General features: G+C 41.8%; 1 protein-coding gene across 5 annotated transcripts in view; it reads right to left on the reverse strand.

Annotated features, from left to right (window-relative positions):
• GRIK2 (glutamate ionotropic receptor kainate type subunit 2) overlaps positions 1–24,296 on the reverse strand; it is a 358,302-nt gene extending 334,006 nt beyond the window's left edge. For 4 of the 5 annotated variants that reach the window (XM_051614111.1, XM_051614109.1, XM_051614114.1 and 1 more), the window contains exon 1: positions 18,630–19,198. In XM_051614111.1, the coding sequence (XP_051470071.1) occupies positions 18,630–18,744 (115 nt within the window). In that variant the 5' untranslated portion in view covers positions 18,745–19,198. Of the gene's footprint in view, positions 1–18,629; positions 19,199–24,262 lie in introns of those variants that run through there. The other variant, XM_051614110.1, reaches the window with a different exon arrangement.
• Positions 24,297–25,460: the final 1,164 nt, after the last annotated feature.

A 25,460-nucleotide genomic window follows, 5' to 3' on the forward strand; every position in this document is an offset into this window, starting at 1 on the left:
TTGTGTTATGGATCATTAATTGGAAAGAAGGAGTACAAGGGTGGAAACAAGTGGGTGGGAATAGAATCAAAAAAGTTTATGACCACATCAGAAAAATAAAAGTAATTGAATTTTGACAGCATTCCAGTTTATTTATAACTTCATTTTTCTTGCCAATCATCTTCCTACTAAGTATAAAGAATCCTATTAAAATTATTCAGTTCAAAATAGACATTCCTCTAAGAACCAGAATGATTTTTTCTTTTTTTTTTTCTTTTTAAATACAGTAAGAAACTGCTAATAAGAAATTATTATAACATATGATACTACTTTTCCATATGATTTTCATTGTGTGGTCAATGAATTTATATATTTACCGTAACAGAAAGGTTGAATGACAGTTCTTTAACCAGTGATACTTGCATTTAGAAAATAAGAAAACTCTGCAAAGACAATTCTGCACACCTAGAATGATCAAAAATAAGGATTTAAGTTTAGATTTTGATCATGTTCAGAGGCAGTGTAATTTGTGGTTTCCTGATAATGATGAGATACCATTCCTGTTCTAGAAGCACACAAATTAAAAATAATTTCTGCAGATATTGAAGAAAAAGCTATTGTAAGCAGACTAAAAAATAAAAAGTAGCTATATTTGCTTTTGTCATTCATATTGAGAAATACATCAGAATGCTGACTCAAAACTGAGCTCACAGAATTTCACTTAACAAACAAAATATTATTACTTTTCTGTAGATCCAAACCCAACAACAACAAAACCATATTCCAAGCTTACCCAAAATTGAAAGTCAAAAACTTCAAGATTCCAAAATCCAGCTGTGAGGCTATTATAAAATACATAACTTTTTACTTTATTTTAAAAATAGTTTTATACACTGGTATTATTAGTTTTATACATGGTGGGGTGAGGGAAGAGGACAATATTGATCTACTGTTTCCATAATTAAAAGGAGAACCTGGGCTTCTTTAAAATATTTGTCTTGTTTTTTTTTCTTGTCTATAATTTCACATGGAATCCTGTCATCTGTTGTGACTATCTGTAAAATGTGATTAGAATGATTTGCAGAGTCCATGCAGGACTTTTATATTAGCACTGTGAGATGCTGAACTTTGTTTTGTTGATTAAGCCAGATTAGGATGGATTTAAGAATGTTCAGGAGAGTAACTCCAAAGTGAGACACCCAGTTCTGAAATATAACCTTTCCAGTTGTAATCCAACAGGATACATCTGTAAAAAATAACATGAAAACCAATTGTAGCACACGGTTTACCAGCATTATTTTCTAAAATATAAAAATAAATAGATAAATAAATAAATAACCCAAAACAAAACCTTTTTTAGCAGCTATCCACAACCTGAAAACAAAACTGCTCACAAAAATTTGTAGATTCCTGACAAGCACTGGCTATCATGCAGTTGTGGTATTGTGCTCATTTGTTTTGGTACAGGTTTTGGTAGCAGGAGAGGGGCCCCAGGGGGGGCTTCTGTAAGAAGCTGAAAAGCTTCCCCTCCCCACCAAGGAGGACCTCCCACCAGTGCAAGTGACTCTTCCTAAGGCAGCCCATGACTCTGTGGGAAGTCCATGCTGGAGCACTCTATTCCTACATGACTGTACCTAGTGAGAAGGACTCATGTCTGAGAGGTTTGTGAAGGAGTCTCCCATGGAAGAGACCCCACAGGGAGGTGGGGGAAGACTGTGAAGGATCCTTCTGACTCTAAACTGACTCTAAACCCCATCCCCTACCTCCTTGTGCCACTGGGAGGAAGGAGGTAGAGAAATTGGAAAGTAAGTAAATGGGGCCTGGGAAGAAGGGAGGGGAGAGGTAAAATATTTAAGCTCTGCCTTTTGTTTTGTCTTTGTCCTGATTGCATCTTTTTAGTGATAAATTAAATTGATTTTTTTTTCCCCAAATTGAGTCTGTTTTGCCATGTCCACAATGGGTGAGTGAAACCTCTTTGTCTCGACGACAAGTTTCTAGCTGATTTTGTCCTCCCCATCCTACAGTGGTGGGGGGCTTGGAAGTGAGTGGCCACATTTGTTGCTGGTTAGACCCAAACCATGACAGATACTCACTTAAATCTGTCATCTTTTTAATTAATATTTTGGTTTAAAATCACTTTAATTTCTTTCTTATGCACTTATCAGGTCATTGCTACCATTGCTCTGGTTTTTGAAGTGCTATTCAGTCAAACAAGTAAGCTTGTGGGAGATACATTTAAAAATAGCTAAATCAGACAGACAACACAAGCCTCTCCAGCAGGGCTTCTTGAGTTTATTTGTAATGAATCATTTAATAATTATGTCATTAACTTTATATGTGGCTATACTTGCTGTTCTTTTCTTTTTCATTTTTGTCCAAAGGAAATATTTCTAGAAAACTGTCACATGAAGATTATTGGCACATGAATGAAAACTCTTTAACTTCTTAACCTGTATAATGCTAATAGTACACAAAACACAGTGTCCTTTATGAGAGATCAACATCTCCATTACTTTTCCCATGAAGATACTGAATCATAGAATCCTAAAGCTTTGTTTTGTGGAACCAGTGAGCCAGTTGTCCTTCTGGGCTTTGGACTCTCAAAAACCACCGGGCAGCTCTAGGATTATTTTGAATAATAAACTTTCTCTTATAGAGGTAATGATAAAAGGGATCTGTTGGTCTAACAATGGCCAGTAGCTCTTTTTTGTGACACAGTAATGTTTCTCAGCAGCAGAGTTTTCACATTTCTACCTTGGCTGAACACATTCTTCTTTTGAGAGAACTAATAGGAGAAACTGAGAAGTTGGATACAAACTTGTGTTACTAGAAATACCATCATCTACATCTCTTCATTTCAATAGGCCTTACACCCCACTGCTAACACAAACCTCAGGTAAGCAAAATTTCCAAGACTCTTTTGGGTTTTTTTCTTTGAGATCCCCAAGGGTAACTTCAAGTTTTTAAAGTAACACTTTTTATTCTCAAGAAATGCTGAAATACCATTCAAAGATTGTGATATTTTCCTAGAGATGCTATATTTCAAATAAGAGGATAAATTGACCACTACACTCAACAATATTCTCATTGATATCTTTCTGCAAAAAGACAAATGAGCTGTGTTTCCATGACCCTACTCCAGAACTAGATTTCCACAATATTTGCTGCTGCAGGGCTGAGCACCCACCTTTGGCACCAAGGACTGCTTTACTAACCTTTGATTTTGCTTTGTTCCCTTTCTATTCTATATTCTTCCTTGCCATATAACATTTTTTATATCATATTTGAAGTTACAGTCTTTTTTGAAGATATATCCATATATGAACATCATATTATTTGGTTCTGAACATTTGGTATTTTAATCTCCAGTAACTGCACAGTAAGTAACTCACTGACAGCATTTTCTATATCCCCTAACTACACATATTGTAGAGACCATTACTTAAGAGTGGCCATAGAATAGCATGAAAAAGAAGCATTTTTCCAACACACACTATTCTGTATCCAACACAGTCCAACGGTCAAAAATTAAGGAAAATAAAATAAAATGAGGGAAACATGCAACAATTCTTACTCTGGTATCTCCCACTTTCCACACTTACTTACTTAGGGACTCCCAGAGCCAAAAGTAACAATAGTTAGTCCAGTAAAGAGCTTTCTTCCCGAAATACATGTAATTGCTGAGGGGGTGGGAACAAGAACATTCCCTGGCAATGAATTACTTAATTTTATTCTTTATTATTCATAATTCCTTTGATTTGTTTTAAACAACCTTCCTGAAAACATACCTATTACAATATTCTGTCGATTAAAAAGGAAATAGCCATTTGATAGTCTGCTTCTCTGTTTTTCATTCTTTTCTAGATTTCTGGAAAGAGTATCTTCAAATAACAGTAAATCTATAGTTTTATCAGTTTCTTTACCAATAATGTGTTGTGCTAAAAGAAGGTGATGCTTAAATTATCTCTGAAAGTGTTCTACCAACTATCATTTGCATTCTGACATTCTGAATAAAATCTTAGGTTATGAAACTTACATCTACATTAATTCTGATTAAGAAAACTGTAAAACATGTCTTGAATCATGTAAACCCAGTTCAGGGAAGAAGTCATAGTTATGCCTTAAACCCATTACTTCAGATACTTGCAGCACAATAAATTAAGACTTTTTGAAATAGAACTGAAGTCCATTTGAAAAGTTTTGTCTTACTTGCTTACTCACTTACTGTTTGTATGACTGACCACAGTGATTAGCTAAAACTGAAAAAAAAAGTGAAGACTGCAAGAAATATAATGTTTTCAAAGATAACATATATAGTGCAAACCAGGTAATGCTATTAAAAAAATAAGCTAGCACTTCTTATAAAAGCTTAAATATTAGTCTTAGTTGTGAACTAACCCTTGTTTTCAAAATCTCTTGCCCGTAATGTAAATCAACATAAATATGTCTTTTAAAAATCTGAAATTCTGTTGAAAGGCAACTAATTTCCAAAGAGTATTAAAAAAAAAATCATGATCAAGAGAACTAATTATAAAACATGAGCTAAAGAAATTTTAAAAAGCAAAAGCACTGTAATCCCATGCACTTCCAGCTCACTACCACTGAAAATATAAAATATTATATTTAGGATAAGGCCTATCACAACTTGAAAGGCACATCTGAGAATCTCAGTATACTCTTGTTCTTCACCAGCCCTGATAGAAAATCTTTTTGTATAACAACACAATAACATTCACCAAATACAAAACATTTTGTTAAAGCCCAGACTAGCCCCTTCTATTTATCCTCTCAATTTGCTGAGCACAAAACAGCATGGCTATCATATAGGTTGACACCAAAACAAATATTTTCTGGTTTTCAGTAGTTTTCTGCCACAGTAAACGAAAGGAGCTTCCATGGATTACTTCAGCTTCAGAGCTAAATGAACTCTAAAACACAAGCTCATATTCAGCCATTTTCTTCAGCTTCTTGTTTTTAAAAATTAAGGTTCAACAGGATGATTCATGGAAGCAAAATCCCTTTTGACTTTCCAGCTATTAACCATAGTTGTGGAGTTATCTGTGTGGGTAAGCTTTTGTGTAAACTGGGTCTAATCAGACAGGGAAGTAATGAAGACTTCTGTCTCCTCAGAAGTTGCTCCTAATTGCTCAGCAAAGAACTGCACACTCCTCCTCAGAGTGTCAGAGCTCCTTACCATGGAGGCAAAGAAAATCTACCTGAAGGCTTGTTGCAGTGTTGCAGTTTTAGGCTTCTCAGCTAAGAAGAAATTAAACTGTAGCAGAAATTGACTTTAATATGATCTACTGATTTACAGTACTGCTGGTCGCACTCAGTACTGATGGCATAATTATCTTCTCTTAAAACAGTAGCAAAAGTAATTTGCTCTGGGCCTTGCACAGAGGCAGATCCACTCTCTAAAATGAAGATTTTCCTTACACTAAGAATGTTGCACCATGGCAAAATGAGTTGATACATTAGCAAGTACCATTTCCACATTCTTAGCAGCTTGGAGAGTGGGGCAGGTGTGGAATATATAAGAGCATGTATACATCCATTTACAGAATTTAGTTTTTCTTTCTCAGGGTAGAAAATTCACCTTTTTTTCCTCCATGAGTATTCTTAATTTTGTGGGGGTTTTGTTTATTTTTATCTTTTCTTCTTGATGTTTTTGATTTGTTTTGTTTTCACAACCACTTGGAAAATATTCAAAAAGATCACACCCTGTGAGAACAGATTCTGCCACCTTCACAGCTCTTTGCTATCCCATGCTCACACTACTTGTCAGGAAGCAGATGGATAGTCCTTATGAGTCTTTCTATCAAAGACCCCTGATGTACCCTCAGGCAATTCTTCTGGTTTGTGTTAAAGGCAACTCCAGCAAAGGAGACATACTCCCACATTTCTGTTGGGGTTTTTTTGTTTGTTTTGTGCTTGGTTGGTTGATGGTTTTGTGGGTTTTTTTTTCATTTGGGCCACCACAACAGAAAATTTGTCTGTGCACACATTCTCACTGTACTTGTAAGATTATTGCTGCCTAGTTCCTTCATTCAGTTCAAAAAGATACTGTGAAACTCTGAAACGGCAGCCAAAAAAATATATGTGCTGAAGAGACTTATCAAAAACCCAATAATCTATTCTCAAAATGGGTTAATGAAAATATTGCTGTTTACTTCTGTAAGTATATAATCAGAGCGAAGCAGATGACAAAGAACTTGGGAAGTCCACACTGGAGCAGTCTTTTCCTGAAGGACTGCACCTCTTGAGAAGGACTCATGTCAAAGAGGTCGGGTTTTTTTGTGCTTATAAGCCTTAGATGGGTTCTGATGAATAAGTAACCAGTACACAGGGTAACCCCAAAGTAGAAAGGATTTTTTTGAATGGTCTGTGGCAACAGGGGAAAATAAGGCTTCCAAACATAAGTTGCAGCTTTCTTATGAACTAGGAGATGACAATCAAGAAAACAAAGGAAATCAGTGTCAACAAAACCCCTGTGCCCAGAAGACAGTTAGACACAATGTTTTTTAGCCAGCTAAAGCATCTTTGCATGAGTGAAAAGAGTGGAAAATGCTCTGAAAAGCAACCCACACTGTTTATATGAGAATATGGTATGTTCTTAGCTTGAGTTCCAACAAATGCAATGTCTAATGAACATTAATTACCACAGAGTGATAGAAAAACGTGGCTAGATTTGAAAACTCCAGTGCCTACACACAAAAGGTCATAAATGGATAACACTGAAGATGTTGTGACTAGTAAATGTTGATTTAATCTTTAAATGTGATTTTTCATTGCTTAGGTAGGTTTGAAAAGACGTTAGATAATCTGATTTAATACATTTTTGGACACATTTTTCTTTGCTGTATCACAGTCACACAGTAAGTTTCCGCAGGCATATTGAATGTCGTGAATGATTGTCTGCCGAGATCTGAAGAGGTAAGCCTTAATAACAGTCATATTTTATAGTATTTCCTTCTCAAGGACATCCAAACAAATACATATATACCAGTATTGAAAGGAAGTCACATGTATCCTTCACAAATTTCCATTTTCTTTCTTCAGCTGCTTACAGAAGAGGCATGCACAGGACTTACCACCTCCCCTGAACTGACCCCATGTGTATTTCCTTCAAGGTTAAGAGAATATTAAATCTTGGCATAATTCAATTATTTTACTGTGTTTCTGTTCTTTATGTAAAAGTTATACTCTATATTCAATAACAAGACATTTTAAATTCTTAGCTTACAAAATTAAAATGATACTTTTTTATATTATTGGATCATTTTGCCATGTATCTTCTTATGTTTGGTTTTGACAGAACAGAAACAAAATGCTTACTGCTTACACAGTTTTATATGGTCTTTGTAGGCAAACAGTCCTCTTTTTTTTCCCCATTAAATCCTACCCAATCTTTTCTGTGTTGTCTGTTCATCACTGCTGGCCTTTAGTTCATCTGCATTACTATTATTGAGCCACCTCCATCCTGCCTATCAACCTTTTTCTTTTTTCATCCCAAAAAAAACTGGAGAGAGCAGTACAGTCAGGGATATCTGGGAGTATGTCTAAGCAGTTCAGTGTTTAAAACAGACCAGCAACTCAAGGTATGAAGGCAAGCACCAAAAAAATTGTTAGCCAATAAAAAAATCACATCTGAAAATGGGCTGCCTCTAAAGAGTGGTGGTTAAAAATTAACAAATCACACTCCCTTGGTATTTAGTATAAATATATATATCTTTTAAAAGGAAGAATTCCACATTTGCCACTAAATTAGCTATGACCAGTCAGTGGCCTTACATTTCACTTTTGCACAATAATATTTCAAATACCAACTTCAGGGAGAGAATCATAGAATCATAGAATCATCAGGGTTCGAAAAGACCTTCAAGATCATCAAGTCCAACCATCAGCCCTACACCCCTGTAACCAGTAAACCATCTCCCAAAGCACCACATACACCCAATTCGTGAACACCACCACGGATGGTGCTTCCACCACCTCGTGGGGCAGCCTGTTCCAATGTCTCACCAAAATGTCAAATATCAAAAACTTATTGCTATATAAACTAGAAAGAAGCATGTATGCATGTCATATAACACACATAAAAAAAGACCAGATTCTTCTAAGCAATCATTTATAAATATTTTTTTTTTTAATTCATAATTATTAACTGGACAAAGTAGTTGGTTTAGATTCCTCTTGCAGTTTGAATTTAAAAAAAAAAAATCTAATTATAGTTAACCATGAAAACTGTAAAAATCTTTGAACAGTAAAAACCAGATAAGAAATAATGTTAAAAATGAACACCTAAAGTTCCCTCCTGATATTGGTCCTTGTTATGTTGCATACTATGAAGCAAGAATAATGAATTTTAGTGTAATACTTGAATGCATGCTGATAATTTCTTAAAGTTTCTATATGATTTTTTAAACAAATTTCAGGTATTGAAATGCTTGAAATACAAACATACGTGTTTCCTTTTAAAAAATGTAAAACCAAAAATTACTATGATGAAGCACTTTAAAAGAAAATTAATTCTCCTCATTTACAGTACTCCGTATAATTTCATTTTCCCTAATGCACCTTTTTACCTAATTCCTTAATGAATAAGTAACACAAAATGTCTTTTAAAGATTTCCTGCCTTGTAGGATAAATGTTGCAGAATAACAATAAGTTATTGCTTTACAAAATACTTTCCTGTTAGAGAATATGTGATCTTCATGTTCTTTACTATTATTTACATATAATTCTAAATAACACCATGTTTCTGATTGTGTTACAGTTTTTGATCAGTGAAGTAAGTCGTGTTGCTACTACTGAACTGCACTGTCTTCAAGCAATGAGTATAACCTTCCCAACTCAAAAAAGAAAAAACAATCACTAATCAAAATCATCCTCTAGCACGTTGAATTTGGCCTATAGTACATTGCTGAATATGAATGATGGTAAGTGAATGACAAATTTAGGTGTAAAAAAGTGTAGTTCAATTTTAAAAGATAATTGAGGAAAAAGAAGTTCAAGGAAAGACAGATTGTGGAATGAGAACCTTAGCTAATGTAAACTAGCACAGAAGGTGTGACTGGAAGAGCACTGTGGCATTTAATGTTGCTATGGACCTAATGATACATACTCTGTCACCAACTAAGCAAAGACTACACCTCCAATAAACAAACAGTTTTCTCTGACTTTAACAGAATTACTTAGTTGTAGCATTGGAAAGATCTAAAATTAGGCCACATCTGGAATACTGTGTCAGTTCTGGACCCTTCAGTTCAGAGCCACAAAGGTGATTAAGGGAGTGGAACATCTCCCTTATGGGGAAAGGCTGAAGGAGCTGGTTCAGAGGAGACTGGGGGGCGACCTCATTAATGTTTACAAGTATGAAAAGGGTGAGTGTCAGGAGGACAGAGCCAGGCTCTTCTCAGTGATGTCCAGTGATAGGACAAGGGGCAAGGTGCAAGCTGAAGCATAGGAGGTTCCACATAAACATAAGGAAAACCTTTTTCACTGTGCGGGTGACAGAGCACTGGAACAGGCTGCCCAGATAAGCTGTGAAATCTCCTTTTCTGGAGACATTCAAATCCCACCTGGATGCATTCCTGCGCAACCTACTCCAGTGGATCCTGCTCTGGCAGGGGGGTTGGACTAGGTGATCTCCAGAGGTCACTTCCAACCCCTAACATTCTGTGATTCTCTGTCTAAACAATGTCCTAAAATTTAGAGTTCTGGTGCTTATTTTGTTTTGTACTAACATAAGGCACTGAGCTGGATGGAAGTTAGAGAAGGATCAAACATAAAGTATACTACAAGTCATCTTATTTCAACATCTGATCTGTAAACTGTAGTTGTGAATAACTACATGTAAGAAATACAAGGTACACACAGGTTTCGTATGATCGGTGCTGAAAAAGATGAAAGCACATGAACAAAAATCAACCTGGCACTAAATTATCAAGGGTTGTATTTCTCTGGCAGTCTTAGTAGTTGGTAGTGGTGGATGACCGAGCACTGACTCTGAAAAGATAGGCAGGAATAGAAGATTTAATTGGTCTCCAAGTAAAATAACTGCTTCCCTCAAGGTTTTACAATATGAACTGTTGAGGCAGGACTTAAATTTGTTGCTTTTACACTTAAAACACTCCAACACATTTGACCATTGAGAGCTATGAGACTCAGATTTTCTTGTAAATGTTTCATACTTAGAAATGTAATTATCTTTATTATGGACTGTTCAGTAAGTCATGTCCTAAGTGTGCAACTTTTAAATAGCAGCTTAAATATGAGTTGATTGATACAGCTGATATATGTTTAGCTTCTGAGCTGATTGAAATAGCTGGTTTAGAATCATAGAATCATCCTGGTTGGAAGGGACCTTGAAGATCATCAAGCCCAACCATAACCTAAATCCCCCTACCATAACCTAATTTACCCTTTCAGTGCTTAAATCATGTCACTAAGCACTATATCTACATTTCTTCTAAATAATTCCACCATGCCTCCACCTTCCCTGGAAGTATTTAGAAGAAATGTAGATATAGTATATATTTAGCTCCTGGAAAAGGACAAAACCCAATTGGATGGCAAGTCCAATTATAAAGTATTCCTTAATAAATTTACCTAGATTATTGCCTACTAAGTGCATATATGCACATGAATGAACGTTTTAATAAAGGTGTTTTAAATTCAGTACCAGTTTCCCTATTACAAAAGCCACTTTAAAGTAATAACTATTTTTATATTCAGAGAAACATGACACTTAATTTGAAATATTTTACTGGAGCTACAGAAGAGCTAAATGTGAAGATGGCAAACTCTTCCAACGCTGAAGTAGCTCTGCATCTTTTGCAGCAAGCTTGATAAAATTTACTCAATAAGCTTCTGTAGACTAAATAATCAGTTAAATAGAGATGTTCACAAACAAGTCCTTATTTAAAGGACTGATTCCAATTACCTGTTGTGAAAACAATCACCACTCATTTGCTGGTGAGTTTTTAGCAGGATGAGTGAGCAGTTGCTGTTTCAGCATTTTTTGTACTTCAATACCAGAAACAAGTTGTTGAGCCATTAACATACTTTTGTTTCCTTTTCAATTCCTACCTGAGAAACTAAGTTCAGTATGTGGTAATAAACAACAAAAACTGGGGAGGAAACAAAAAATGTTAACTTGTCCACTTTCACTTCCTCCATACTGCTGATGCCATGAAAGGCATGGCTCCTCTAGCCTAACTTCTGCTGTGTAAAACTTGTCCAGCCTAACCCAACCTCATCTGATACTCTGCTTCCTTCAGTCTCCAAATACTGCAGAGGAGGCCTAAAGCTTGGCTTGGCTTGGCTTGACTTGTACTTTAAGATTTGCCTACACAGACTGAAATCAGAATGTTCATGTAACTAGGAAACATTGGAGAGACCCAGTAAAACATTAAGCTAGAAGAAAATAAGAGAGGAAAAAAGCCATCATGCATTGAATTTAAAAACTCATCAAGTCCCCTGAACAACATCTCCTGACAGCACAGTAAGTAAGCTCTCCATGGAATGCTCTTCTGTCAGAGTGTTGGTGAGTCTAGTACAAGAACTAGTGACTCTAAAAATCAGGGTTTTTTTCTTGCTGAAATACTGACAGACATTGTCAACATTCCTGGTTCAAATGACTTTTAAATACTGATAACAATTTTCTTGGAGAATAAAAGGAAATGTTTTAAAATGATCCCAGAAGGGAAATACAAATATAATAAAATACAGGTTTAGTTAATGTAGATGAATGTATTTCCCTAAATATAAAGATTAAATTATGTAAGACCCACAAATTCATTTACTGTCTGATGCATTGATAACAAAACATTGTTACCTAAGGACAAACATTGTTACCTAAGAACTACAGTATAGTTGTGCTTTAACCTGCATAGACACCAGTCAGAATATTGGCAGGGAACTTTTTATTCTATACCCCAATCAGAAATACCTAGAAATGGAAACACTTTTAAAATATTTTATCTAAAAATGTATATTTCATTTGAAAGATACATCAAAGCTATCAAACACTTTCCTAATTGTGTTACTGTATTTCAGTAGCATTTTGGAAAGACTACATGAGAATAATGTACAAGGAAATCTGAAACTAGGTTGGTCCAAATCAGTTGCAAATTTTGATCCAAAGGTATCTTTACAGGAAATGTAAAATAAATAAATAGATAGATAGATAGATAGATAGATAGATAGATAGATAGATAGATAGATAGATAGATAGATAATAAAGCAGCCTTGAACACCACACCCATGAGTCATTTCAGATTTTAGCCCAAAGGAAGAAAAAAGAAAAAAGGGAAAGAAAATAAAGCAGCTTTGTGGGTTTAATTCATTGAGGATTACTTTTTAAAAGAAGTTAAGAATGCATTTTTGAGCCTGTTTAGTGTTTTACATAGTATCACAATAGCACCTAGTTTATCCAGAGCTGGCTGAGCTCCAGTAATTGGAATGATCATTGCATGTTTGTTCTGGACTCATTGCCTTACTGAAAGCTTTGGCTGTTGAAGTTTGAGGCACTATATAAACCTAAGACAATTATTACTGTATAATAAAGGAGCCAAAAAACTGGGGCGAGAGGAGGCAGCACGAAATTATAAGTATTAGTATGACATTGGTCTTTTATTCTCCTTATTCCAATTCAGATGTGACAGCATAATAACATTATGTTATCATATTGTTTAATCTAATCTTCGAACATACATTACAGCATAACATTATTAAAAGCTTATTTGGGGAAAATTCATTTGCCTTGCAGATTGAGGACTATGGAAATAAGGCACCTTCTAGTTTCTCTTTTGCTTTATTGACAGAACTTCTAGTAATTGTTCCTCTGGAAGAGATGGAAGAGAATGAAGGTTAAAACTCAGCAATACACAAGGTAAATATGTTAAGCAGGGGGAAAACATCTGCTATTATTTGCAATGACAACAAAGTATTGGGGCTGTTGGGTTTTGTTTTTTTCTAAATCGATGGGATTTTCTCTTGTATAAAATGAGGGGGGAAAAAAATCCTCTAATATTTTAGTTTCGAAAAATCTCTTTTTCTCTGGTTTCTTATCTCCGGTGACAGAACCCGCTTCATTCAGCAGCCACATTCAAATGGGAGGTGTTACTTGAACTTTGCATCACTTCAAAAGAGAAGTAGCAGTCAGTAAAAAAGTGAGTTATGCTTCTCAGCATCCAATCTATCCGACAATTGTGTGAAAATCCTTTTACAAGGCTGTTGGTGTTCCAAATACTGGGTGAAAGGATCTGGGGATATTCCAGAAGCCCACACGAATGAAAGCTTTCTTAACCTACATTAAATCTTGATAATGCAATAATGAGTCTTCTAAAAGGATAATTCTAATTCCCCTATCTAGTGCAATAAAGACTGTATACAGCTAATCTGCTTTGCCCTTTCAATTAAACTCGTCCAGGACGTTCTATGTAGTCAGCACCCTGAATGAGTCATTAGAATTCTCGTTCTTTAAGACTTGTGCGCAGCACATCGTTGTTTCTAAATTCCATTAAATCCAAATGGTCTTTATCGCCCCATGACCACTGTGACTTCAATCAGCCAATTTAATTACCTTACAAAATTGTCAGCAGAAGCAGCAAAGAAAAACAGGAAGGGCTGTGACGTTATCAAATTGAAATCTTCCTCGGTGCTGTTTAATCTAGACCAGTCAATAACAATGCTTCTCACCCCCTTGCTGCCTTCCCGAGGCTGTTAACCTTACTCTGCTTTCAAAAATTTCTGTTGTTGTTTATAAGACTGATTTTTAACTCCTCTTCACGATGATGTTAATACATATTGAAAGCTTCTTGTCCTTGGCAGGAAGTATTCATTGGCTCTAAATTCTGGATTTACCAAGGCACGGGCCTCTGAGGGCTGCTGCAACAAGTGTTTATTTTGCAGATTTTCATTACACTCTTGATCTGAAGGCAGAGTGCCTTCTCCACCAAAACCAGATAAACACATTTATTTTCATTTCTCCCTTAAATATAGGCAGAAAGGTTAGCTTCTTCCACTAAGAGGGTGCCAGTGTAAAATCCAAAGGAAAGGAAGTGCACATCCAGGAGAGCTCATGCAGGTCTAGCCTAGGAAAACTCTACATGATTACCCAGCAGGCATTTTTTGCTTGAACTCGTCTCATAGCCTGGCACAGAGCTAGCCTCTCTGCTGTTCCGTGACTTTGCTGGTTTTAAGTGTTACGATGTTAAAATGTTCCCCTGAAACTTTTATCCCAGAAGCGTGTGGTTCGACACCCGCTGGCAGCTGCACTAGCAGTGAAGGTGATGAGCCAGCGCCTTCTCTGGTTTTGCCTCACTCCATCTCGTAAAAACAATTAAACGGAGGTAAACTCAATCTGCTTGAGCCAAAGGAGCTCAACTAAGAATTATGTCAGATAAAACCCTTGCTAAATCTTCACGGAGGAAGACTTTACTGTATAGTAATGCCCCTTTCAGAGTTCACAACATTTAGTTAAGTGGTTTTTTCTCCAGTCCCAAAGGTTACATTAATATACATAGCTTTTTTTGCTATTATTGTCATTATTTTACGGAGGACAAGGGGAAGTGCTAGGCTTTGTAGGAGCTTGTCTGGGGGAGTTTCAGAGGGAAGAAAAGAAAAAGAAAAAAAGTCAGTAACAGGAAACGTTCCTAATAAGATTTCAAAAACTCCCCCTTCATTCCTTGAAAAGTGTTCCTATCTCTCTCTGCTTTCTTTTGCTTTTAAGCTGGAAGAAGACACCTCCCTCCCCAACCCTTCTTTCCCTTCTTTCCCATTGTAGCCCACAACATCCAGTTCCCTTCCTCATCTGCTTGAAGGTAACTCCGAAGCAACAAAAAAAAAAAGGTCGAGATAACAGTCAGGGGCCTCTTCTTCCCTTTGCCCTTCTATGTGCTGAAGGAAACAGAATACCTTAGAAAGTGGGCATACATTTACCAGGCCAGTCGGCCCCCTGCAGTGAACGTCTTTAGTCTTTCATCACAGTAATGAATCATGAGTTTTCTGGGAGGGAATGAGAAAATGGAATGGCCAACTGCTTTCACCTCCAGTCACTGGTCCCTTTTCACACTTTTGCTATAGGAAATGAACCGTTCAGGGCAGCATAGACAAGGCCCTAAACGAGCAATTGAAACAAAAAAAGGGTCTTTTAGAGTGCTCCACATGCCAAAGAGCAGGCATCCATGCCCCGTGTAGGAATAGATAAGAGGGGGTTGAACTACCCGGGTTCTTACTGGCGGGGACTGGCGGGTTTCTAAGCACACAGGTGAACGGTCACTGATGGTTAACAGCTCCTAATGGCTTGTTAATTCAGCTTTACGGGGGAAAGTAAAGGGTGGAAAGGCAGAATGGAGGGTGAAGCGGAGACTGAGGCCTGCCCCTTGTCCTGCCGGGGGTGGCGAGGAGGCTGCATCGGGTCTGTCGAGCTACCTGCTGGTATCGGGGCGGGGGAGGGGCGGGCAGAGCTGCCCTGGGTCTGCTCTTACAAAAGAGCAGTGAGTTGCAAAGCTACGAAACGTGATCCCCGATAACAGAATGGATCTGCCGGCAGCCACATACTTTGGCTTTTCTAGGGTGCCAAGTGATAAGGAAAAGGTTTCCATCACACTTAGTGCAGCCGAGAGACAAATACTAGTCTGCTGCTTTTCTCCCTCGTCAAGCTGGGACCTGGCCTTTTATCCGCAGCAATGGTTTGGGACTGTTCTCCTTTGAAACTCCCGAGTACTGCTGGCACGAGCCTCACCCTCAGTGTTTCCTGGGCTCGCTTAGGGAGAAACTATTCCGAAAGGACAAGGGAGGGAGTCTGGCAGCATGCCCCGTGCAGCAAGGTGTCATTTGGGAAGAGCGTCTGGTGTGATGCCCAAGTACCCCGTTGCCTTACTCCAGCAGCTGCAGCAGGCAGGCATCCAGACGCCGCTGGGGAGGGAATTAGGCCATCGCACCAGCCTCTTCCCCGTGTCTGCTCCATAAGGCTCATGCAAAAATAACCCCCTGCTTTTGAGAGATAACCCAAGCGGTTCTGTTTCCCTGTGTGGCTGCTAAAAGGTAGCTTGAGAGAGAGAAAGGACATGCTGGCTAGTCCCAACAATGCGAGAAGCCGTGGGAAGGACAATGCAAACCCATGGTGGTTAATTTGCACAGAAGGAATGAGGGGGCTGGAGCTCTGGCAGGCTTCAAGCTCTCCCCTGTTGCCATAGCGCTGCTGGCTGAGGAAAAGGAGCGGGGGCTGGTAGACTGGCTTCTGGAAGGAATCTCCTCAGCTCTCGCTTTTCCTAGGGGAAGGACCCCACGGGAAGGATCTGGCATCCCGTCCTCCTGTTTGCACGGACATCCCGAAGGGACAGATAGCAGGGGAACCCGGGAGGGGGCGGAGAGGAATTCCCCTCTCAGAACTAACCAAAGACGTTCCACAGCTCACTCCCTGCTCCTTACCCCCTCCCGCCATGCCCTTACACAGAGGCAGTGATTTCAGCCTCCGGGGAAGAAACGGGAGTTCCCTCGCGGTCAGAGAAAGAGTCACTCCACACCTCGACTAGGCTAAATCCAGACTCCTTAAGACAGGGATGTGCAACAGGCCCAGCTGAGCAGCGCAAATCTTGCTTAATGCTCTCTTACGTCTAACATTTTCCATACAAAAATAAACTAAGCAACGGCTCCCAACCTACTTCTAAGGCTCAGAGGTGGGTTGGCGACAACTGCATTGAAAGAAAAGAAAAAGCTTGCGGTGATTCCAAAGCGAACTCATACTTTGTTTCTACAAACAATGGGATGAACACAACCCGTTAAACCGACAGTGTGACCGGGAGGCGGTTGGGAAGCGAAGTTAGCCTAGGAAAATACAGGCATGCACGACTGTGTTCCTGAGCGCCGGAACCCCGCTGCACCAGCCTTCAGTACCGGGTTTATTTATTATTCTAATCATTACCAACTGCTTTCCGGGGCTGTCTCAATGGGTGGACTAACAATTCCGAGAGAACGCACACCTAAAGGAGGAAAGCTCATCTCTTGCTAATGGAGCGGTCTGGAAGGTGTTTGTTTACATAGCTACACTTCAAAGTAATTCAGACTCCTAGAGACCCACCCTCGGCATTGGTTGTGAACCCCGGTTTGTGGACAGACAGACGAGCAGTGCCAGATTACAGGCAGCCCTAGCACTAATTTCACGTCAATGACGATGGATCAGACTGAACGCAAAATTAACTCCTCAATGATATACGGACCCGTTTAGCCACGTCCAAAGAAACAAGCGTTCCTGAAGACGGCTGCTAAGAGCACTGTGCCTTAAGCACCACCTTTAGACCAGATGGAAGCAGAAAATAAGTACTACTAGGAATTCAGCACACGAGATCGCCAACAGCCTGCTGACTTTTTAATCATTACCCACATTTCCCTCCACATAAAAGTGTGTGCGGAAGGGAATTTAAATAAAATTAAATACAAAACCAAGGCACTACTCCCAAGAGAAGACAAGAGCTTTCAGTGCCCCACAGAAGTGGATGTAGCGGCTCTACAGTTTATCGCGGCCACTGCGATTGCGGGAGATCCGCGCTTCCTTCCTCCCCCTCCAGCCGTGCTGTTGGCAGGCACAGAAGATGCCGCTTGTCTTGGGGAAGCAACTTTTGGGCCCCCTCCGCCTCTCCCCACTCCTCCCGCGCTGTCCCGCCGGCGCGGAGTGCGCGGGGCTCCTGCCGTGGCTCTCCCCGGAGTGCCCTCCTCTCGGGGCCGCGCAGCCCCCGCTCTGACCTGCGGGTAACTTTCCTTTCGGTCCTGCCCTTCCTTACTGCGGAACTTCTATAGTGGTCTCAGAGGCTGAAATTTCTCCCTCACTTTCTTACACCCACGTACACATGAGCTCGTACGCAGGCAGAGCTGATAAGGTCAGTTTCATGGTCCAGCTGGGAGATTGCTTAAACTGTGAAACCACTCTGCTCTCCTTGACATTTCATTCTGGTCTATGTAACTTCTCTCTTTTTTCTTTTTCTTTCTTTTTTTTTTTTTTTTTTTTTTTTAGGGGGGGTTGGAGGTGGGGGAGGAAACTCGCGCGACTTCCCTGGCATAGAAACGTATCGCAAAGGCTCTTCCACAACCGCGTCTCGAGATATAATTAATCTCTTCTCTAACCCTAAACGCCACTAAAGTGTCAAGCAAGCAGGCAGAAGCTTAGCGGGAAACCATCCCAAAGGTCTCAAATCACAGCATCGCGCCGACTCGGGAGCGGCTCGGGTGGAGCAGACGCGGGCGGCTGAAACTTAACAACTAGTTGACAGATTTTTAACCGATCAGGCAGCGTATTAGCCATGCTTTCCACCACTATGGGGGGGGCGAGGGGGAAAGGTACATTACGAGGAAGCCACGCAAGCTGCATAGAGCCCTAGGCGAAACGCGTTTGCCAGTCATTTTTCTCTCTATTGTTATTATAATTACCATCATCATCGTGCCGTTACTACGGCTACAATGAGCTGCAGCGACAGAAAAAAACACACAGCAATTCATCCCTCCGGATGCAAAATAAAGAGGGACTTGGGTGCCTGACTCCGGTAGCGCGTCCCAGCTCTCCCCCAGCACTCCCTTCTGAGTCAGTCCTACGCGTATCGCGTTCAGGCTTAAATCCACAATGAAAACAAGTGTCGGGAAATCTTACCAAATCTTAATACATGTGTGGTTCCTTGAGAATATCCAATCCACAGTAAGCAAAGAAGAAGTCTAAGGGTGCATCTGAAGACTGGATTAGTTAGAATAGGGGAAATAATCTTCATGATGTTTCTATATACACACGCGCTGTCTTACTTCCCCCTTCTAAGCCGTCAGGTTTCCCGGTAGGGTGAGAATGAGGATACGCAAACTGATGGCCCTCAGACACGATCACGGCATGGTCACAGAGAGAGGAGAGAGTCTACGCTTCCAAAACCCATTAGCAATCCCCGCATGTTCTTCATTCACTGCGCCAAGGAGCAACCTTCAATTGCAAGGAATGGTGGGACATCCATGTTAGTCGGGGGAGAATCCTTGAGAAATCCAAACACACACAGTGTCCAGCCGAGTAAACCTGGGAGGCAAGAAAGGAGGAAAATCAATAGGTAATCCAGCTGGAGAAATCGCTGAGGTATCGCCACATAGCGAGCGGCAATGAGCACCAGCCGTTTCACTGGCGAAGCTTTTGCCGAGCTCCCATTCTACTGCACTGCTGCACAGCTTCTGACGCCCAGCCAAGATTAAGTGAGAGAAATTGAGATAGCTCTGCTCTTCTTAAGGCTGCCTGCCAGACAGCCTTCCCAATATCTATTATGCAACCGATCTGATCATCCAACATTGTCGGGGAAGGGGGGGGCTGGGGGTGTGGGGAGGAAGCTCGGGTTTATTTACATGCTTCTAAGTGTTATTAGTATTTCAGTTGTTCTGAACAATAGCTATAAGGGTCTGCAGAGGGCGGGGGAGGGGGTTATAGGGGAGAAGGGAATCTGTTGTGTAAAAATCAATTCATGCATTTGAATAGCTGGCTGTCTGGGTCGAAATCACTTAGCTTTAGAGTTGTGAAAGAGGAGGTTGACAAGAAAATAATGCAGATTATTAAAGTAAAGTTTAGGGGGAAAAAAATATATATTTACATTAGCTGCTACTCACGTTAATGCATGAAATAAGGTAAATGCAGTGGCTTGTACTTGTACTCTGACTCTCCTTAGGAACTGGTGGTCACGGAGCACCAGCCTGCTTTTGCAGGGTAAACAGGAATCGGCAGCCCTAGAACAGCCTTGTTGAATGCACAGACCTGTTTCACTCAACTTGCTTGAAATTGCAATGTTGCTTTAAAGACAGTAACTTGGGGATGTACCAGTTTATGGTTTGCACTTTATTCTGCCACTATCTTTTTTTGCAGTCTGCTTTTCTTTCACTCTAGTTTATGGAAATACAGCTGTTCCTCCTTGTGCTGAGAGATAGATGTAGTTTGTCATTTTGCAGTCCTCAGCGACAACAATAGCACTTCACAGTTTTAGAATGGGATACTGAGTTTGTATCTGCAGATACAGCTACAAACTTCTGTTTAATTGGCAAGGTGTTCCTAAAAAGAGAAACTCAGTGTATGGACTACTTCAGCTAGTAATATGGTAATATGGTAATATGATTAGTTGTGCACCTGTATCCATTAAAATACTGTCAGCCTGCAATCTAAAGGAAGCTTTTGCTGAACCTACTTAAGCTTTATTACAAATATTAAATGATAATTCCCAACTTCCCCACCAGGAAAATGAATTAATTTTATTCTATATTCTGCCTACAGGTATCTTTCGTGTCCTTTAACTTTGTCCCTGCCTTTTATTACTAAAAAAAAAAAATATATATCACTGAGAGACTTCCCCCACAGATACATACAGATGAGCACAGAATAACTCTGACTTTACAGAAACAAAAGCTGATGAGACCAAGCTGATGAGAACACTCTGTGGAATCTGACAGAACAGATCATGGCAGAGGTGAGTTACAGTTTGTTCTTAAATAACATCTCTGTGTTCCAGACATGTAAATAAGCAACATCAGCATTTAAATTATAACCTGTATTTTTGGTGCTCTGTATCCCTAAGAGTGTTAGGAATTCACAGGAACTTTTTATCATGATGGTTTGCTTCTTTCCCCTGAACACATTTACTTAAAGCACAGTAAAATGTTCATGAAAAGAACTGGACATTCTGCTAGGGGATTATTAAACATCATTGATTTTTTTTTTTTTTTTTTTCTCCTTAAGATGGAGGCATAACTGCAGTGTCAAAGTAAGTATCATGAATGGCTAGTTCTGCAGTCTAGCAGGGAATTCAATCAGACGATTTGACTATTGGAGCACTTTTAAAAGAACATCTAGTGTTAAAAGCAAGGATATCTAGCGACTCCTTCAGTTCACACTTAGAATGTCTCTCAGTAAAAAGGCAGAGATGCTTTTTCTTGTATTTTCTTTTTCGTTTATTCTCTTCTATTCTTCCTATTTTATCTCAGACCCAGAAGAAATAAAACCAACCCATGTGAATAGTTAGAATGTTCTTTGTCTCCCTCCTCTTTCCCCCAGTGTTGCTGAAATAAAGGACGGTAGGCATCTTTAGGTATTTTGGTAATTGTGAATACTCAGATGCAGCTTCCTGTCTAAACTATTGTGTGGGTTGTTTGTTTGTTGTTTTTTTTTTTCTAATTTAATATAGTTTTGGTGAGCAGCTTTTAAACTATAACTAACGGTCAGCTTTAACACAGTATACATGCATACATTAAACAGACATAAACTCTGGGCAAAGTGACACCATTGATTTCCTAAGGTCTGTTCCAAAGACACAAAAACACAGCTACCTGTCATCTGAGCGCAACAGAGCTCCTAACTCACCGAGGCGTTCACAGAAGAAGTCAACCAACTTGTGATTCACTCCTTTCACTACTGAATCCCCAGCGGGTCACACTGCAGCCCCTGGTTCCACGGCCAGGTTCCATCTCCCCGCTGCCAACATCCCGCCAGGGGCGGCTGCGGCCGCCGCACCGCGGACAGCGCCGGGCGCGGGAGGGGAGGAGCGGGAGGCGCCTTCAGCACCACGGAGAGCGCTCCCGCCGCGCCCCCGCCACCCGCCGCGCCCGGGGACACGCGCCGGGCGGCTCCCTCGCCAGCCATTTCCCAGCGCGGGAAGGCAATTAACAGCTTATCGGCCTCTTTAAAGACACGGATGATACCCTCGGGTATCTCAGCTGGCCGGCTATTTTATGGCATGGTACGGGTTCATAAGGAGCGCCGCTCTCCTCTTCATCTGCTGTCAGGCGTCGCCTGACGCTCTGCGTTAACATCCTTCCCCCTTCTCTCAAAGCCAAGCTCCCACCCTGAAGGAAAATTAATCCAGAATTATTCGCTGAAGACGATCAGTTTCTTATAAAAAAAAGTTAATCTTGCAAGACATCAGATGTTCAGAACTCACTAAATATTTGGTGACTGGAGATCACTTGTAGACAATACATCATTTTTAGACTAAAGCCTCCACCCTGGACTCCTTTTCTGTGAATTTGATTTTAGCTTAATTTCTTCTTCGTTGGGGGAGGGAAAAGGAATGGTAACCTTTTGAAAGAGACTTTAGTCTCCCGTCCAAAATGATTTCAATATGAAAGCAGGTAAGTGTTCCTAATGCCTTTCATTTTTCCTTCCCCCTGAGAAGTACAGTTCAAAGTTTGGAAATGCCTCCTAAAATGTTACACCGGATAAGCTGTTCTTGTGTTCTGGGGGCTTGTCACCACTGTCACATAGTTCTTTTCAGATTAAAACCTTTATGAAACTGCCTTGCACACTTCAGTGATCAGCAACTGGGAAATCCACAATTTGTTTTGCATTTTGGTCATCTGTCATAGTCATGGTGGTAACACATCTTTAATACACAAGGACAATATTCAAGGGAAGCTGATAAGAAAAACAGTATTCCAGCTATTGACAGGTAAAGAAGAATAGACAATCTGAGGCCTTCAAATCTTTTCTGGGCAACAAAAGCCTACTAAATTTTTAAGTATGTGTCAGGTATAAACGGTGATCTTAAGTACATTATGTTTCATTTGGAAAGAGGAGATATGTGATTCTGATTACCTTATCTTACCAGACATTTCTTCATTCAGATCTTATTTTTATGTGATGTTATCATAATAAAAGTTAACCCAGTTACGGCTAACTGCCACCTACTGGAATGTATAGTTTTCCCATATTACTTTAAAAATGAAACTACTTCAATTTTACAGTCATAGCTATGTCTCTAAGAATAGATTATAAGAATTTTATATCAATCTACTGTTTTGTTCTCTAGCAACAACAACTGATATAAATTCAGTATGTCTATAACATACGGCCCCCTTCTTTCTAGGACAGTTTTTCAGCAAATGCTTGCAAATGTTTCAGATTCATATGCCACCAGAGTCCTCCTGCTGTTGCAGTCTGATGTGGGGAAGCCACAGTTTACTGCAACACCTGACCAGCCTCTCCAGATCTCTAGAAACAAGTAGTGCATCTTTGCTGACAGAGCAGTAACACCGTCCTCCCTTTTTAAATGTTTGCCAAAATTTGAACATGAATGTTGATATTATAATTTTAAAACACATTGCAGCCCACTTACACTTCATTCCCAGCTATATAAACCATAGGTTCTCCTCTGTCAGTCCAGATTTACAACCAGGTTTCTGCCGCGTCAATGATTAATGACATTTTAAGACGGTAATTAATTGTTAGCTAGTGGAAAGACGTGTATTCTAATTAACGAACTGAATATGCAATAGACTTGTTCAGGCACTTTTGAATATCAGAGCAATGCACTTTCCTAGCAGCTTTGAGGCAGCAAAAACAAACATTTATGACATTGTCTACAGATCAGCCTTTCGCCCCTTCAGTTTGCTTTGGGGTTGGGAGAGTTGTGAGAGATTTTGGGAGGAGAAGGAGGATGTTTTCCATGCTCTGCTCCCCCAAAAGTTTCTAAGGAAAACATGAAGAGAGGTTTTCACGTTAATGTATTCATTCCTTTTCATTGCACGCGCGGCTCCTGCAATCACGCCTCTCCACTCTGTGGGCAGGAATGCCTCTTGCTTTACACAGAGAGTGTCAGAGCCCTGGCTGGGCTAGAGATGGATGCTCACGCAAAGAATGCTGAATTTGTTCAGAAATACATGACAGGACTGTCCACAAGCCGAAAGGGGGGCTGGCTGCCCCCTTACGGTGGGGATCGGGTAGAGGGCCGGTAGAAGACCTCACGGAAGTAGAGATTGTTGTCCACCCACAACTCCATGGAAGTTAGAGCCCGTTTCTCACCCCCACTTCCTCAAGAGAGTGGGGGCCACATCCTCATGGCTGCCGGCTCGGCCGCCCTGAGCCCGGCCCAGGAGCACCGCTCCGGCTGCGGGGGCAGCTGCGGGCTACTGCGGGAGCCCGGCGCGGGGCACCGTGGGTTGCGCTGCCCTGCCCCACGCCCCCGCTTCTCACCCCTCCACCTCCAGCCTGGGGACAGCGGCGGCTCTGACGGAGCGGAGAAAAGGAGGGAGGAAGAGAGGAAGGCGACAGGTTTGCCTGCTCCACAGGAGGAACAGACCCGGGCGGCAGGAGCAGGTGCTCGAATCCACCAACTCAGCGCACGCCTTTGCCCGCAGCCACCTGGCCAAGAGACATCTCGGAGTGCAGCTCTCAGCACAACCGGCTCCGGAGCATCCCCCGCCGCCACCCTCCCCCGCCGCCCCTCACTTGCATGCAACCCCTCCGGCCGTGGCGGCCGGAGACCCCGGGCACCCTCCTACCTTGAGCTGCGGGCGGGGAAGCGGGGAGGGAGAGGAAGGCGGAGGCGGGGGGAGGAAGGGCGGTGGCAGGACGCCGGGGACTGCTCGGGCTGCGGTGCAGCCGGCGTCCGGGCACCACTGACGGTGGCGGGCGAGCGAGGGAGGTGGGAAGGAGGGAGGGAAGGGAGGAGGGAGATCCGCCTCCCAGCGGGAGCGCTGCACAGCGCCCTTTAAAGGAGCAGAATCCCTTTTCCTTCCCCGCCGCTGCTCCTGGCTCCCGCAAAGCCAAGCCCAGCAGCCTCCCGGGCCACAGCCCCCGCCGCTGCCCGCCCGCACCTCCAGCCACCGGCAGCCTCAGGGCTTCACGGACGGCCGGAAAATCAGAAGCGCTCTCAGCTCGCTCCCCCCTGCCGCCGCTCGAAGGGCCCGAGCTCGCTGGGCGGCGAGTTTTCACGGTGGGAAAAGTCCGAGCTCCTAATCGGGATCCCCGAGACCGTTTTGTAAACATGGAGGGGCGGGGGTGGATGGGGTGGGGGGTGCTGGACCCTGCCGCCTGCCAAGGGGTGCTCAGCCACCTCTGCCCGTTCCCTTGAGCCCCGTGGGAGAGGGGCTGAGAGAAGCACTGGCTCCCGCAGCCTGGCGGGGAGCTAGGAAAGGTGCGGGTGCCTTCGGCTGCTTCTCGACTTCTTCCTCGTGCTGAAGATCTCCAGTCCCACCTCCTTCCCTTGGCGGGGACTGAGCTCCGGCACTTTTTTCCCCACCCTATGCAGACTGGAAGGAGGTCCGGGGGTGGAGAGAGACCTTGCAGGAGGGTTAGCGAGGCGTGGGGAAGGCAAAGCGAGCGCGCCCCGTGCGGCCATCACCACCTCTGCCCCTCTCCCGGCCCACCCCGCTGCAACACCGAGGGAGGGAGGCTCTGATAATAGGGTCAAGGCCTCCCTAATGACCTCGGGTGTGAAATGCAGCCCCCCGCCTCTTGCAGGATTGCCAGTGTTTTCCCCCATCGCCCAGCCCCTCTTGTCCCCGCAGCGCCACAGACACCTGCCTGTTTTCCCCTTCTCTCGATTTCGTTTCGCTGCTCGGACGTGCCTTGAAGCGCTGCGGGGTTTCCCCGCCGCCTCCTCCCACCCTCACGCCTCACCCCCACTCCGCAGCCTTCCCGAGATCTGATCTCCAGGCAGACGCTCTGTGCAGTTTGACGGGAAAACCCCCGGCCCCC

The sequence above is a fragment of the Apus apus genome, chromosome 3 (genome assembly GCF_020740795.1).
Source record: "Apus apus isolate bApuApu2 chromosome 3, bApuApu2.pri.cur, whole genome shotgun sequence".
NCBI classification, from domain to species: Eukaryota; Metazoa; Chordata; class Aves; order Apodiformes; family Apodidae; genus Apus; species Apus apus.